Source organism: Mustelus asterias, chromosome 3, assembly GCF_964213995.1.
Source record: "Mustelus asterias chromosome 3, sMusAst1.hap1.1, whole genome shotgun sequence".
In the NCBI taxonomy this organism is placed as follows: domain Eukaryota; kingdom Metazoa; phylum Chordata; class Chondrichthyes; order Carcharhiniformes; family Triakidae; genus Mustelus; species Mustelus asterias.
Window position 1 is genome coordinate 53,899,319 of NC_135803.1, and position 17,787 is coordinate 53,917,105.

Consider the following 17,787-nt stretch of genomic DNA (forward strand, 5'->3'; position numbering starts at 1 on the left):
TACAAATGGTAAGGCAAGGTAAGGGTCCAGTGCTCAGGGTTATGGGCTATGGTCAATAGTGGAATCAATGACTTTTCAGTGCTGACGACGGAAGAGCTAGAATTTTGAAGGACAATGGTTGATTACAGCTGGAGGATGTTTCAAGATGAGGACTTCATTTTTTTAAACTACACATGAGGAAGGCAAAGCAAAACCATCACATATGTTTTTTCCCTAATTATATTGCTCATTGAAGTCACATATGGGAGGTTCTTTGAACAACTGAAGAGGAAAGCAAGGCTTCAAGAAATCAACATAGAACTGGACCTTGGTTGCCACTATGTATATTTATATTTTGTGACATTTTGCAAGAAAGGTAAGCAGCATCAGTTCTGGAAATTTGACACTATTCCATTCTTGGTACTGATTGTGTAAGCATTGTCAGGTCAATGATAACGTAATGAAATAAAACTTTCTCAACTCAGCACCAAATATATCTCAACTTTAACAAAGTGAGTTTTTCAATAATTCCCATATTGTTCATTCTTATGACTCTTCTGAATGCGATTAATGATTTTTGCCAAAACAGGTACAATTTTGTATTGTGGACTTGCACGCAAAGTATTGGCTTAAACTATAGTGTTATGTTTGGGTCTCAGGTACACTTAGTGCTGAACTGAGAGAGTGTTATTAATTCCAAACACTTTGGGGATGGGCTGGAAGATGAGAAGGCTGGGGAAATGATGTCGGAAGGCATTGGAAGGCATACCTGACTCCGTCCTGCCACCATCCCATTTTTCCACTGGTGGAAAAATTGGTAGATCAACTGCCAATCCAGCATCCAATTGAGCTGCTTCTCACCAACAGTCCAGTGAAACTTGGAGACCTTCCTCTTTCGGCATTCTATGGCCCCTGGACATGGGCAACCATTCCCCTGTCACAATGGCATTGCCAGTTCACCAAGATGCCACTCCTAATCGCTGGAGCCTACCTGCCTGTCCTTGCATCCCTAGACTTCACTTACCGCTCTTGAAGGTGCCCAGTAATCGAGACACCTTCATCCTGTGGGTACAGCCTCAGCAATAGCCACCCTTAATTGGGCCCGTAGCTCTTAGGGGCAAACTGTCATCAGAATGTAGCCACTTAATTGATCACCACTGAGAATATTCTGAGTCCCAATGCTCACCTAAGCAGGGTTGACTCCCACTTCTAGCTCTGACAGTGTGACCTCAGTCATCTATGTTGTAAAATTCAGCACTTTTAAAATTCTCATTCTTTGACTAATACTATATTTTAGCTGGGCGTGCTTGATACTCATAATACTCTTTCCATGTATTTTTAAGTCCTACAGAAGTCATTCATTCCATCTGTTTGGAAATTATTTGAAAGCTGCCCCAGATAGATGAAAGAATCATGTTTTATCCTATCTCACCTACTTCCTTTATGCTGCTGCTAATCCTCATGCAAAAAACTATGAAAGGTGTATTCTTGCAGCGGGCATCCATGTGGCAGAGGAATGGTGAAAAATTAACAACTTCAAACAAATCAGTAAGAATTCTTGGGTCCCTGGACACTCAAAGGATTCATGGACCCTCCCCACTGTGCCACTGACCCTGAATACAACCTCTTCTCAGCCCACAGCCCCACACAAGGTTAACTCACCTTCTTTTCCTGATCTGTTCTTCAAAAACATCGGCAGGTTAAGTGGAATGAAATGCTCATAGTTGCAAATTTCATGAAGAAAGTCAAACTTGTATTCAAACAGAGTCTGAAATTAGAAAGTAATAAGCACAATTTTACTTCTTTGGATATTTCAGTCAAGGTTTTCTAATTTTGCACTCGATAATCAGGTGAATGGGCCAGCGAGCACTAAATCCTTAATCTCCAAAAGAGCACACAAGTTTTGTCAGCATTCCATCGATATTGTTACCAAACATTAAAAATGCTGCAGCATAATCAAACATTTTCTGTACAATGCAGAATTGTTACACTCTGAGGTTTCCTTTCTTGTACACACATGAAAGATATATAACATATTGACAAATTAGATACTATGGGCTAGATTCACAAGTTGTTGCCCAGGTGTAAAACCAGCATTGCAGATCCACAGCTCAATAAAATTGTTTCTATGATGGGCGGCCAAACTACAATCCTGTTTTTATGCCTCAGTGATAAATTGAAAATCGACCCTAAAGTGTGCTTACATACAGATAAGCCAGCGAAAAAATCCAAGGAAACGTCCAAAGTACACAAGACCATTAACTTCCTTTCGTCCAAGAGCAAAATGTAGCGGCTGCTGGAAATCTGAAATGTGCTGAAAATATTCATCAGGTCTGACAGCAGTTGTGGCGAGGGAAACAGAGTTAATGTTCCACGTTGATGAACTTTGGTCAGTTCATCCTTTATCAGCTCATCGATCTGAAATGTTAACACTGTTTCTCTCTCTTCCCAGACCTGCTGAGCTCAGCACCCGCCAGAGAGCTTGCAGCCAAGCTGAAGGAAGCATTGTGCTTGCTCAGCAGCATCACCAAGAACAAAGTGGTAGCTGCTGATAATGCAGTCACCAGGCCCAGATCATCAAGAGACCCAGGCTACATACAGTGGGGGGGAACACTCTCAATGCCCCCTCCCCCTTCTCAATTTCAGTTCCCTCGATCAGGCATCAAGTGTCTGATAACAAAGATCCCACCCAACTCCCCCCCTCCGAGACCTGTAAACATACCTGACAGGGTTCACTTTTAAGCTTCCTGGTGAGCTCCTGCCTGCCACTTAAGGGTCTTAATTGGCGGTGGGGTGGGAAGGCCATCCAGAAGCCTTCCCACGTGAAACAAATGGAACAGAGGCAGTAAGGAGGCGGGAACCCCATCGGCCATCTTCCTCCCTGATTAAATGCCCCACCACCAAAGTCTGCCTCAAGGGAGGGTATTAAATTCCAGCTCTGGAATTCCTTCCCTCACAATGTTGTGAGAGCACCAAGAACAAGCATAGCAACTGTTCAAATCAGAAGGATCACCACTGCCTATTCAGGGCAACTAGCAATGGGCAATAAATGTGGCCTTGCCTATGACCCAAGTTAACAGAAGATAGAATTGGGTGGAATGTAAAATGGCAGTGGGTCAGACCACAAAAACTTTCCCATCAGATTGGTTAGGTTAAAATTAGCTCCTATATTTTTTGGGTAGTCTGAAAGAATTTATGGCAGAACTTCTAGATTAGAGAACAATCCAATATAATATTTGCTCAGCAATGAATCAACACTTTTATTTGGAGAGGTTGTGAGGAGGTTCAGATGGAAAATAAATAATCACATTTGTGTATTATGAAATTATGTTAGAGATTATCCCAAGTTATGCTTAATATTTTAATGCTTAGCACTTGTTAAAATTACCTTATGGTCTCCAGGATTGAAGATATTCACGTAACTGCCAATCAACTTTAATATAAATCCTCTGTCCATAAAGGTAAAACATCGCTGTAAAAATCCAAAGCACAATATTATGTTAGTGTTACAAATGCCAATAAAACAAGAGCTTTGCAGCATCTTTAAGGCTAAATCTATCGAGTTTTAAAGTAGATTCTACATTATGCTATTTTGCAAAACCTATCATTCATGTTTTCTTTATAATTGACAAATAATGAGTTCCCAAAATCTGAAATGTGGGACAAGGAAGAAATTGGAAACAGAAAATCAGCAGATCAAGCAGTATTTACAGAGAACAGGCAAGTCAATGTTAAAGTATGGATGTTGGCTATGAAGGTTTGCCTGAGGATTAGTGGTCTGGCAAAATAACAGCTGGGATTTTCCAGCCAGCACCCCCGATCATACAGCCTGTTTTTTGGTGGTGGAGGCACCTTGCCATTGGCCGCCAGTGGGATCTTCCTGTGCCCCAAAGTCCACAACATTTTGTATGGTTTTCCCATCGCGCCATCGGGGAACCAGCCAGAAGATCCCATCTTAAAAGTTTTAAAGGGTATGTTTGAGGAAAGATTGGGAGAAGGCAACTCAGATTTCTGTTTTGAAAAAGTCCACAAGGAGAAATATTAATGACTGCTCCAAGTCCCTAACTACTCCTCTCCTTGCATTCCAAACACGTGAATACAGATCAAGCATCGACATGGTGATGCATTTTCAGACTGACCTTTACAAACTTGGCAAGATAATGGTTTGCCTCCTTGGTTTCCTCTTCTGCTTCTTTGAATTTTTTGTAAATTAGTTCTCCCATAGTTGCCACCAATATTTCCAATGCATTATGGTAGGATGATGGAAATCTCTCAGTACGCTTTAACTACGCATTTTGGAGAACAGTAAATTGGAATTCAATGATTTTGCATATCATCTGACATAAAGTCTACTAGTATTTCAAATTTATTACATTTTAAACATTTGAAGTTACATTGAATTATTTTTTCTTATTAATGAGTACTATTGCAGAGACTGGAATTCCTCTGCTTACTATATTGTTTGGTGTCGATGGTAGTCATGATGTGGAGATGCTGGCGTTGGACTGGGGTAAACACAGTAAGAGTTTTAACAACACCCCTTAAAGTCCAACAGGTTTATTTGGTAGCAAAATGGCATTTGCTACCAAATAAACCTGTTGGACTTTAACCTGGTGTTAAAACTCTTACTGTAATATCTTGTTTTCCATGGCTCAATGATAAACTCCAATGTTGTAATAGGAGAACTTGTGACTTCAGATTTTGGTAGAGTGGTTGTTGTTAGAATGTAACCGATGATAACATTGGCTCTGTTGTAATGTGACCAATGGTAACAAACTGCAAGGGTCAGCTGACCCAGTAAACCATGTAACCAATGACAGAATGATGTGATGATCAGCTGACTCAGTATCAATTAGAACACGTTGGGAATTGTGGGGAACTTGGAATAGCTCAGGGTGAGGTCTCAAATTGTGAATAATTAAGTTTCTTTATTAAACCTTTTCTTTGATTTGTAAGTTTTGTTATATTTTTATTGTCTACACTGGAAAAGTTCCTTCTGGGTCAAAAGTTGTATCATACTTTAGTGTAGTTTAGTCAAACGTGACATGATATTTTAAAATATTATTTTGCAACAGATTACAGGGCTACAGGACAGGCATGTGCCTGTAAAAAAGAAGGATAGGAAGGGTAGGATTCGAGAACCGTGGATAACCAGGGAAACTGAGGGACTGGTCAAAAAGAAAAGAGAGGCGTATGTTAGGTCCAGGCAGCTAAAAACGGAGGGAGCTCTGGAGGAGTACAAAGAAAGTAGGAAAGAACTCAAACGGGGAATTAGAAGGGCAAAAAGGGGTCACGAAATGTCCTTGGCAGACAGGATTAAGGAGAATCCCAAGGCATTTTATTCATACGTTAGGAACAAAAGGGTTGTCAGGGAAAAAATCGGACCTCTCAGGGACAAAAGTGGGGAATTATGCTTGGAGCCCAAAGAGGTAGGGGAGATCCTAAATGAATACTTTGCGTCGGTATTCACAAAGGAGAGGGATGTGTTGACTGGGAGTGTCTCGGAGGGGAGTGTTGAACCGTTGGAGAAAATCTCCATTACAAGGGAGGAAGTGTTAGGTTTGTTAGAGAATATAAAGACTGACAAATCCCCAGGGCCTGATGGAATCTATCCAAGGCTGCTCAGGGAGACGAGAGATAAAATCGCTGGGCCTCTGACGCAAATCTTTGTCTTGTCACTGGACGCAGGTGAGGTCCCAGAGGATTGGAGGATAGCTAATGTGGTCCCGTTATTTAAGAAGGGTAGGAAGGATAACCTGGGTAATTATAGGCCGGTGAGCTTGACGTCCGTGGTGGGGAAGTTGTTGGAGAAGATTCTTAGAGATAGGATGTATGCGCATTTAGAAAGGAATAAACTCATTAACGATAGTCAGCATGGTTTTGTGAGAGGGAGGTCATGCCTCACTAACCTGGTGGAGTTTTTTGAAGAAGTGACCAGAATGGTTGACGAGGGAAGGGCTGTGGATGTCGTCTATATGGACTTTAGTAAAGCGTTTGACAAAGTCCCTCATGGTAGGCTGGTGAAAAAGGTTGGATCTCATGGGATAAAGGGGGAGGTGGCTAGATGGGTGGAGAACTGGCTTGGTCACAGAAGACAGAGGGTGGTAGTGGAGGGCTTTTTTTTCCGGCTGGAGGCCTGTGACTAGTGGTGTTCCGCAGGGCTCTGTATTGGGACCTCTGCTGTTTGTGATTTATATAAACGATCTGGAAGAAGGTGTAACTGGAGTGATCAGTAAGTTTGCGGACGACACAAAATTGGCAGGACTTGCAGATAGTGAGGAGCATTGTCAGAAGCTACAGAAGGATATAGATAGGCTGGAATTTTGGGCAAAGAAATGGCAGATGGAGTTCAATCCTGATAAATGCGAAGTGATGCATTTTGGTAGAAATAATGTAGGGAGGAGCTATGCGATAAATGGCAGAACCATAAATGGTGTAGTTACGCAGAGGGACCTGGGTGTGCAAGTCCACAGATCCTTGAAGGTGACGCCACAGGTGGAGAAGATGGTGAAGAAGGCATATGGCATGCTTGCCTTTATAGGACGGGGCATAGAGTATAAAAGTTGGGGTCTGATGTTGCAGATGTATAGAACGTTGGTTCGGCCGCATTTGGAAAACTGCGTCCAGTTCTAGTCGCCACACTACCAGAAGGACGTGGAGGCTTTGGAGAGAGTACTGAGGAGGTTTACCAGGATGTTGCCTGGTATGGAGGGGCTTAGTTATGAAGAGAGATTGGGTAAACTGGGGTTGTTCTCCCTGGAAAGACGGAGAATGAGGGGAGACTTAATAGAGGTGTATAAAATTATGAAAGGCATAGATAGGGTGAACGGTGGGAAGCTTTTCCCCAGGTCGGTGGTGACGTTCACGAGGGGTCATAGGTTCAAGGTGAAGGGGGGGAGGTTTAACACAGATATCAGAAGGACATATTTTACACAGAGGGTGGTGGGGGCCTGGAATGCGCTGCCAGGCAAGGTGGTGGAGGCGGACACACTGGGAACGTTTAAGACTGATCTAGATAGCCACATGAATGGAGTGGGAATGGAGGAATACAAAAGAATGGTCTAGTTTGGACCAGGGAGCGGCATGGGCTTGGAGGGCCAAAGGGCCTGTTCCTGTGCTGTATTGTTCTTTGTTCTCGATGCTCCCCCCCATCCCGCACAGTCTTACCTGCAGTTTCTTGTCATCATCAGCCAAATATTGTCCCATTGACTTTGTAACAATTTCAAAGAAGAACCATGAATGCTGTAAAGCAATAATTAGATCATCAGAAATCTGAATGACTGCCTGAATTATAAAAATATGAGCAACATGAGAGATTGCAAAACTTCAGGGTGGAAGCATAGAAGTTGGTCAAACCCTATATCAGAAGCTAATAGTGGCAGTCCATTATACTATCTGACAAAGTGAGTGCATGACTTTAGGAACAAAATTCAAAGAAGAAAAAATTACATAGTGTCAAGGTTTGCAGTGGAGTCATAGCTACACTGATAATAAATTTGATTAACAATATTTATGGCCTAATCGTGATTAAGCTGAGATTGACTCTCAACTGCCCTCCAAGGGCAACCAGGGATGGACAATAAATGCTGACCAGCCAGCGATGCCTGCGTCTCACGAATGAATAAAAAAAAGTTGACTTTCAACTGACTATTTTTGCTTAGACACTAAGGAACAGTAAACCACAGCGTTGAAGCTGTGAGGTGCTGCAGAGGCCAATGGTGCAAAGGAGATGCACCCGATTCAGCTGAAATGAAACTGAATTAATCACCACCTTTACAGGTAGTTAGTTCTGCTCCTCTCGTTCTGACAATTCCCCCCCAGCCAGTATCCCAATAATTGCATAGTTTTAAAACTGCTCAAAGCCAACTAATAGCACAAAAGGATGCTTAAGTTAATGGTAAAAACATTAAACTGTTTGATTTAAATTTAATGGTGCGAGGCGGTGAAATTGTATTTGAAGAAGAATGCTCAACATGACACAATTACTTCTTACATGAAGGATTACACTTTATTTTAAAACTAAGAACATATGTTAATAAGGAGATAGTTATGTTTGGACCATTAAATTTGTTCTCTTGATAGATGACAAAGTGTATTCAAACAACAATCAATGTCCTGTGGTAAAGAAAACTTGCATAAAATAATAAAGCAAGATGTCCAACTTCACAATACACATTATAACATGCTAGCCAGCAACATCTGAGGATGCATAATCGGCAGTAACAGAAACAATTCCACAAGTCAATTCATTCCCTGATAAACTTAATTCCATTTCAAACCTATCCAGCTCTCTTATAAAGGAATTCTTTGATTTATCAATAACTACTTCTGCCGAATGCATATTTGACCTATCCACAGTTCTGCAGAGGAAGAAAAAAAATCCTTTAATTGCTAAACTTGACTGAAGCAACTTTAATGCCACACATCCGTTCTCCATATAACCTCACCAAAGATATTAGCATTCAGGAGAGACTTCTCCAAATTGTCTTCAAAAATTCTCAAGATGCGTTCTGTTATGTATGTTGGGGCCTAGCCCCTTTAAGGGAATGGGTCATGTGACCTCAGGTGTGGAGTGAGGTGTTGGGATCTGGCTAGAGTGGGCAGTCAACATTTAGAGTGTGGAGTGAATAGATAATAAAGAGTTGTGGTCCCTGATGCCTGACTGTGGAATAGTTATTGAAGAGAAGCCTTGGCACAACAGGATTTAACACATCCAATATTTGTTTAATATTTGATAACTAGTTCACTTCAAATGGATTTGAATCCTAAGTACTAATCAACCCACAGAACTGTTTTGTGGCTTATATTTTAATATATTTAAATTAAGATGACACAAATACATTGACAAAAACATTATTTTTCACAATTCAAGACTTACTTTGAGCAAACGTTTAACATCTGTGGCATCAGCAGATGTCAGGACTTTGGTTATGCCTTTTAAAATCTCCTCATGAATTGTTCTCTGCATCAATTCAGAAACTTCAGCCTTTAAAACAAACTATACAAAACACACATTCGTAGGAAGATGATCAGGAAAACTTCAGTTGGCTTCAAGCACTAAATAATAGCCACAATATGCAACAGTGAGCAGATATGCTCATTATGAATTTTATGTAAGTATTGAGCTATGCATGTCTATCCCCTTGAAAATATCACACATGTAATATCTGTGCCACAGTTGCACATTGGTGGCCAGATAATCACAGGCAAGATTCTCTGTTTCTCAATAAGCAATTTTCTGTCCAGTCATTTTGATTGATGGGAAATCAACAAGTGGGAAGCACAGAAGGAGAATCCAGCCTTATAGCATGAACTTGACAGGAACTGCAAGAATTACTTTAGGATTTTTCTTTGGAGAAAATGGTCAGTCAGTTCTTGCTGGTTCTTCTTAATTTGATAACCCTTAATTTGATGACTCTATTGTCCAGATGGACAATTTTTGCACACAGAGGGACGTGAATGTCTGGAATAAGCTGCCAGAGGTAGTAGTAGAGGCGGGTACAATTTTGTCTTTTAAAAAGCATTTATACAGTTACATGGGTAAGATGGGTATAGAGGGATATGGGCCAAATGCGGGCAATTGGGATTAGCTTAGGGGTTTAAAAAAAGGGCGGCATGGACAAGTTGAGCCGAAGGTTTTTTTCCATGCTGTAAACCTCTATGACCTCTATGACTCTAAGCCAAGAATACTTGAAAATCAAGGAAGTGAAAGGAAGGGAGGAACTTAAAACAATCGCAATCAATGGGAAAACGTACTGGTGAAAATATTAGAACTAAAGGCTGGCAAGTCCCCATTGGTTGTGAGCTTCTAAAATTCTTTAGATTCTGGATATGTCCCAGCAGATTGGAAAATCACAAATATTATACCCCTATTCAAGAAAGGAAGGAGACAGAGCAAGAAATTATCAGCCAGTTAGCCTAACATCTGTCACTGGGAAAATGATAGAATCCATTAAGGAGATAACAGAGGGACATTTAGAAAATCATAATGCAATCAGGCAGAGTCAACATGGTTTTGTGAAAGGGAAGTCATGTTTGACTAATTTATTAGAATTCCTTGAAGGAGTAACAAACAAAGTCGATGAAGAGGAACTTTAGATGTGGTGTACTTGGATTTCCAAAAGGTCTTTGTCAGCTAAAATGATACATCAAACATTACACCAAATAAGAGCTCATGTGTAAGGGCCAACATATTACCGTGAAAATAGGATTGGTTGGCCAACCAATCCTGAGTGTAGGGATAAATGAGTCATTTTTGGATTAACAGGTTGTTTCTTGTGGAGTGCTGGGGCCTCAACTATTTATAATCTATGTTAATGAATTGGATGAAGGGACCAAATGTTAAATTCATGATAATTTAATGATGGGTGGGAAAGTAAGTTGTCAAGAGGACATACTGATTTTACAGAGTTACAGTTAGGTTAAGTGAGTCGGTAGAAAATTGGCATAATGTAGCATAATGTGGGGAAATGTGAACTTGTCCAGCAGTATACTATACATGTCCAGCAGTATACTGTTGAAATGGAGAGATTGGAAACTTGTTGATACAGAGGCAACGGGATGTCCTTTGAATCATAAAAAAAAGAATACAGAGTGGGAGATTAGGAAGGCAAATGAAATGTTGGTGTTTATTGCAAGGGGAATGGAATATAAAAGTAGGGAAGTGTTGTTACAGCTTTACTGGGCCTTGGAGAGACCAGATCTGGAGTATAGTTAAGTGTTTGATCTCCTTACTTAAAAAAAGATATAATTGTATTAGAAGCAATTCAAAGAAGGTTCATTCAGCTGATTCCCTGGGATGAAGGGGTTATTTTACATGGGAAGGTTGAGTGGGTTGGACCTATACCCATTGGAGTTTATAAGGATGACTGGTCTCAATGAAACATATAACATTGAGAGGACTTGACAAGGTGCATGCCGAGAGAATGTTTCTCCTTTGGGAGAGTCTAGGACGAGGGGGCATTATTTAAAAATGAGGGGTCTCACTTTAAGATGGAAGTGAGAAGAATTTCTTTTCTCTCAGCGAGTCATTGGTCAGTGGAATTCTCTTTCTCAGAGGGCAGTGGAAGCTGGGTAATTGAATATATTCAAGATAGATTTTTGATCAGCAAAGGAGTCAATGGTTATGGGGGTGCAGACAGGAAAGTGGAGTTGAGGCCACAGTTAGGTCAGCCATGATCTATTGAATGGTGAAGCAGGCTCAAGGGGCTGAATGGCCTACTCTTGCTCGTAATTCTTGTTGTGAACCGGCCTCTTCTCAAAGAAAGGACCTGGGATTTTCAAGGAGCTTTCTGTCTAATTTGAAAAAGATTGGAAAAGGATGCAAGTGTATGGTCAAAGACGCAAAATCTCAGTCATGCAATGGGTGGTGATCTGAGTCAACACCTATGACGATAAGATACTCAAACCACTTATGGGAGAAAATGATGATACTGCACTCACCAAGATGCCAATGGCAGATTTGAATTTATCACAGAAATACTAAAACATGTGTGAGAAATACTTGGAGCTTTTTCAAAGGCTGGAAGAACATCCCCTCCCTCTGATCCTATACACTGCCATTGATCCTTCAATAGCCAGAGCTAAGTTTAATGTAATTTTCAGACTCCCCTTCGAGTGAACTCCCAAAGCCAGGCCCGAAGCAGGGCTGAGAAAATCATTATGTTCTTAAATAATGAGGATATACAGATCTTTACTCCTACTCGCTTTCTGAATAATGAAATATCACCTCAATTACATGGATACATTGTGGTAAACTTTTAATTGTACCTTAATGTACGAACGGAGATGGATGTCCAATTGTTGTTCATGGCACTTAGCAACAATGTCAACAATGGCCCTTAGAAATAAAAAAGTAGTATTTTAGTACATGGAAAGATATTGCATGCTTTGCTTTAAGACCTTTATGTCCAGATCTTTCTGATGTTACAAATGTATATTTTCATGTTGTATCTCTCATTAACAAAATAGTGAGAGCAGGTAATGGATTAGACAAAAAAAAACCGATGTGTTAAGTTGCACTGAAGGTTTATTTTGCTGTCAGGCCACAGCAAATAAGGATAAAATCCTCACGTTTGGTTTTCATTTCACCCACAGCTGGCATGGTTCAAAACCAAATTCTACTCTAAGTTTTGGTTTCCACCGATAAAAAAAAGTTCAGATCATTAACAATCCAAAATATTTAACTTTGACAACATGTACTGCTTCTAAAGCCCAAATGACCTCATCAACCTCATTGATCACTTCACCAAGAAAGGTCTGATGGTCCAAATGACAGATCTTTATTGGCATTTATCAAAATGACCTTTTGCAGATTACATCTGGTTTCAAACAAAGCACTTCTCCATAGCAAGAGGATTAACAATCAGTGATATTTGCTCAGTGTCTTCTTTCAGAGAATTGCAGATAGTCAATGATTTATTACAAGTCCTAACTTCACTGAAACTTGAAATTCTATACATTAGAACATGGGCCTTAATAATGATGACATTTCAAACATGTCCATACAACTGTTAGAAATGCAAGAGATTTGGACTTGACGCCAACTGGGGGTATTGTTACATCTAAGACAATGGATGGAATCTAATGCTCTTAGGCTTGGAGCGTGTCAGGATCATTTCTATGTCCCAATCGCATTGCCAACTGTCATTGTGCCTGTCTGAGAGATCTTCCAATTAAGAAGTCATCTCTGGGTCTGGCATCCAATTATGTATAGCAGATGGATCCCTGTGGGCAGCACGGTGATTAGTCCTGCTACCTCACAGCGCCAGGGACCCGGGTTCGATTCCTAGCTTGGGTCACTGTCTGTGCAGAGGCTACGTGAGTTTCCTCCCACAGTCTGAAAGATGTGCAGGTTCAGTGCATCGACCATGCTAAATTCTCTCTCAGTGTACCCAAACAGGCGCCAGAGTGCGGCGAATAGGGGATTTTCACAGTAACTTTACTGCAGTGTTAATGTAAGCCTACTTGTGATACTAATAAATAAACTTTAAAAGTTTTTTGGCTTGGGCCTCTGTCATGAGACATATATATTTACAGCAGAAATGAAGATTTTTTTGATGTCTATGACCATATTCAATACTGGAATTGCCAACATCAATTCATATCAAAGTGTTGGCATTATAACGGAGATGTGGAGAGATCATAGAATGGTAATCATATCATAGAAACCCTACAGTGCAGAAGGAGGCCATTCGGCCCATCGAGTCTGCACCGACCACAATCCCACCCAGGCCCTACCCCCACATATTTACCCGCTAATCCCTCTAACCTATGCATCCCAGGACTCTAAGGGGCAATTTTTAACCTGACCAATCAACCTAACCCGCACATCTTTGGACTGTGGGAGGAAACCGGAGCACCCGGAGGAAACCCACGCAGACACGAGGAGAATGTGCAAACTCCACACAGACAGTGACCCGAGCCAGGAATCGAACCCAGGACCCTGGAGCTGTGAAGCAGCAGTGCTAACCACTGTGCTACCGTGCCATGAGATGGTGGTGTATGTTTTCTATTTTGTTATCAAAGGTGAATTTCAAACATTTAGAACTTTATTGGCTAGCATATTAAATAAACTAAATTTACTACATGCTTGAAGATATTCTCCTAAGTAATATTTTCTATATTTCTACCTGATGGTGGCAGTAGCAACTTGATTTTCATCATTCTGTATCAGGATGTAAAGCAACTGATTTAGAAGAACAGGAAGGAAATGTACTATCACGTGGATTTTTTCAATGCCAAGTAGACCCTGAAAATGATCAAAAACAGCTTAAGGATTAAAATATTTCTGACACACCATCAACAGTAAGCCATGATGAATTAAACAAAAGTGTCCACCTTGGAGTATTCTACACTTAACCAGATGTTAATGTTACTTTATAGAATCACATCTATATTGAAGTACCTCACTTACTTTTCAAGTCTCTCTATTAGTTAACACATGACTTAGTTATTTGATTTCGTTTGGGAACATTAATGCTCATTGCCAATTTAGGATTTAAATTCCCCAGCAATGATACTTGTTTTCCCTGAAACAGCGACTGATGTAATCAACAAAAACTAATATATATAAATTTTGAAGCAGCACATTATGAATTGATTTCAATTTTATATTGATTTAAATGTTCAAACCTCTAAGCAGATGATAAAATCAGAGGATGGAGGCTGTGACCTCCCGTCTTCTCTATTTTGGCATTCCTGAAAAAACGTGTTCAGATTTTCCTCCTAATAAAAAGCACAAATAATCACGGACTTTTCACTTCCCTGATAGGTCAGCATGCTAACATTTGATTTGATTAGATTTATTATTGTCACATGTATTAGTATACAGTGAAAAGTACTGTTTCTTGCATGCTATACAGACAAGGCATATCGTTTATAGTAACAGAAAGGAGAGAGTGCAGAATGTAGTGTTACAGTCATAGCTAGGGTGTAGAGAAAGATCAACTTAGTGCGAGGTAGTTCCGTTCAAAAGTCCAATGGCAGCAGGGAAGAAGCTGTTCTTGAGTCGGTTGGTACGTGATCTCAGACTTCTGTATCTTTTTCCCGATGGAAGAAGGTGGAAGAGAATATTTCCAGGGCGCTTGGAGTCCTTTTACCCTTTTACAACCCAATTCCCCGATCCAGTGTTCCTGGGCAGGATCAGTGCCTCAGGGACAACAGTAGTTGCGAAATCATGGGCCCCAACTTATTTTGAGGCAACTTCTCTCTCAGCATTCAGTCTTGACTGCACTGTCAGTCTTCAAATTGAAAGTGGAGCTGGAAAGCCATTTGAATGAGAAAATCCAATTAGCCTTACCTGAGTATAGATCGTGGATACAACGTGCACGGAGACTTTGAACAGTGGCTTCCCTCCATCGACCCACTTAATGTCAGATCCATTGGCCTGTGCAGAAATAAAGTTTTAATAATCCATTACAGATGTGCAACCACTCGGTTGGCTGGCTCCGTCCTCCTCCAGTCACCGCCTCACTCTGAACTGCTCCATCTGCCCTCCACTGACTGACTTCAAAGCTGATGCAGATGACAAACTAGCCCAAAATTTAAATTTTCTTTGCAGGCAAGCTGTCTGAGGGTAACCAAACAGGTGTCTGTGGCTCGCTGGCCTGATGTAAATGAGGCCCAAAGTTCAATATTGAGGGTATGCTGTGCCTAACTACTCCAGCACAGATATCATTCTGAACATCCAAATGCATGCTGGAAGGTTGGCACAAACCAATGTCAGGGAATCTGCAGTTAAATGACCTGGCAATAGAAACATCTTCAAGTTGCCCCTTCCCCTAGCCACTCCTGTAAATACTTAAAGGTTGACACTAGGGGTAGAGTTTTCATTTACCTGACCCACAGGGAGCAGCTTGGTTACAAAGTCAGGTGGAATCCACCAGTCAGGAGTCCTCCACATATGAGGTTTTAAAGCAACAATATGTTTGTGATGTCAGCCATTGATTCCCCCACCCCCTGAGTTGCCCAGATTGGTTAACAGCTGAGCCTCCTGTGAGAACAGGCCACTGACGAACACAGCAACAGGCATTGGGAAAGGGGTGGTCCGGGGGTGGGGGGGTGGGGGGAGGAGGAAGGGGAGAAGCTCAACTCTCATGGAGTGGAGGGGGAAGCAGTGTCGGAAAGGTCAGAGACCTTGTGATTGGGGCAATTGGAGGCTTCTGTGCTTGACTGGGTGAGGGAGCTGGACCTGCTGGTGGTCGTGGGGTGAAGGGTGGCATTGAAGGACAGTGCCTTTGCGGGGGTGAGGAGTTAAAGTCTATTAGGGGTCTTCAATCAAGGAGATCATCCTCTGAGCACACCTAGATCCAGGGGATACGTGTGAAGGTATTTACCTCCTGAATCCACACACTGAGGGTGTTGCTGGGTTACTTGCAGCTCAGGAAATCTGGCCAAATGCAATGAAGTTTGTAAACCTTCATAACTAAGTTTCAACTCAGCTGCTTGGAATGGATTGGTCACCCATCCAACTTCCATTTTCAATGGATTGAGATGGGGTAACCAATTTCTAAAACCTTGTCCCTCACCAGTACATAACCGACCTGATCTTTCAGTTCTATACTTCTTGCTTTTAATGAGGAATTAAACATGAAATTTACAGTTTTTATTGTGTCAGGTTTGTTCTTACCTTCCCTGGTGTTATGTTCTGATTTCCAAGATAACCAGCAGGAAGACTAGCTGCTACAAGTAAAGAATGCTCATGAGATGCAAGTCTGCCATCTTTCATGAGAGGAAGCCAGGCATATCCAACTATATAGAAACAAAACAAACAAAACTGTAATGCTCCATGTAATATATTTTGTTTCATTTTCATTAAAGACTATTTTTATAGAAATCCAATAATAACGACAATATTTCCTTGTGATGCCTTTTATGTTTTTGACCCCAAAACAGAGGCATTAGTTCCATATTCTTGCTAAATCATGAGGAAAATCATAGCATCATAGAAGGAATCATAGAAACCCTACAGTGCAGAAGGAGGCCATTTTGCCTGTTGAGTCTGCACCGACAACAATTCCATGCAGGTCCAATCCCTGCAACCCCACGTATTTACCCTGCTAATCCCCCTGACACTCGGGGGCAATTTATCATGGCCAATCCACCTAACCTGCACAGCCTCGGAAAATATAGGCTGGAATTCTCTGGCCATCCACGCCAGCGGGGTTCTCTAGTCCTGCTGAAGTGAACGGAGGCAATTTGGCTAAGCGCCAAATTCTGAATCCTCACTTGCAACGGCAGTGGGGAATGAATAGCTGGGAAATTCTGGTCATAATCTTTTGTTCAAATACTTTAGAAGATGAATCTCAGTGCGCAAAGAGCTAGTGTAAGACCATATTCAGTCATAGTCCAACTATCACCTGCCAACAGCTTCTTCTCTCTTCCCTGCATGACTACCTCTACAGTCCCATTCGAATCTGTCCTTGGCCATCTCTTATTCCTGCTCCCAACTGTCAATTTCATGAAGACACAACATAAGGCTCTACTAGCACCCTCTCTCTTGATCTGCCCTTTCCCTCAGTGTTGGCTGACTGTTCATCTGACATCCAGTCCTGAAAATCCTTTTAAATAGATACTTTTTAAAGCTTACTTATTCGTGTCACAAGTAGGTTGACATTAACACTACAATGAAGTTACTGTGAAAATCCTCTAGTCGCCAGGCTCTGCCACCTGTTCGGGTACACAGAAGAAGAATTTAGCATGGCCAATGCACCTAACCAGCATGTCTTTTGGTCTGTGGGAGGAAACCGGAGCACCTGGAGGAAACCCACGCAGACACGGGGAGAACGTGCAGGCTCCGCACAGTCACCCCCAAGCCGGGAATCAAACCCGGGTCCCTGGCACTGAGACAGCAGTGCTAACCACTGTGTCAGCATGCCGCCCTCTGGAATACTGGGAAAACCAAAGCCGTTGTCTTCTGTCCCACCACAAATCCTTCCCCTCACCATTAATTACATCTCCCTCCCTGACTACTGGGATGGGCTGAACCAAGCTATCCACCACCTTTGCTGAACATCCAATTCCATCACATAGACCACCTAAATCCACCTCACTAATAACACACTTCCTGCCTCAGCCTGTCTGCTGCTGAAACTCTCATTCATGCTTTCATTGCCTCTGAACCCAACAATTCTAATGCTCTCATAGAAACTATCCCATCTTCCAAACTCTAAAACTCTGCTGTACGTTTCCTAACTTTATTTACCCATCACCATGACTTACATTAACTCTTAATTCAGCATAACCAAAAGATTTACAGCCTCATGTTCAAATCTCTCCACTGCCTCACCTTTCTCAATCCCTGTAACT

General features: G+C 41.5%; 1 protein-coding gene across 1 annotated transcript in view; it reads right to left on the minus strand.

Annotated features, from left to right (window-relative positions):
* Window positions 1–17,787, minus strand: part of dock10 (dedicator of cytokinesis 10) — a 339,343-nt gene that overhangs the window by 81,508 nt on the left and 240,048 nt on the right. Inside the window, exons 21-30 of the mRNA XM_078208965.1 lie at window positions 16,109–16,230; window positions 14,780–14,866; window positions 14,113–14,205; window positions 13,611–13,729; window positions 11,749–11,818; window positions 8,858–8,977; window positions 7,147–7,221; window positions 4,119–4,265; window positions 3,368–3,451; window positions 1,642–1,747 (exon numbers count right to left, since the gene is read on the minus strand). Coding sequence (XP_078065091.1) covers window positions 1,642–1,747; window positions 3,368–3,451; window positions 4,119–4,265; window positions 7,147–7,221; window positions 8,858–8,977; window positions 11,749–11,818; window positions 13,611–13,729; window positions 14,113–14,205; window positions 14,780–14,866; window positions 16,109–16,230 — 1,023 coding nt within the window. The remainder of the gene's footprint in view (window positions 1–1,641; window positions 1,748–3,367; window positions 3,452–4,118; window positions 4,266–7,146; window positions 7,222–8,857; window positions 8,978–11,748; window positions 11,819–13,610; window positions 13,730–14,112; window positions 14,206–14,779; window positions 14,867–16,108; window positions 16,231–17,787) is intronic.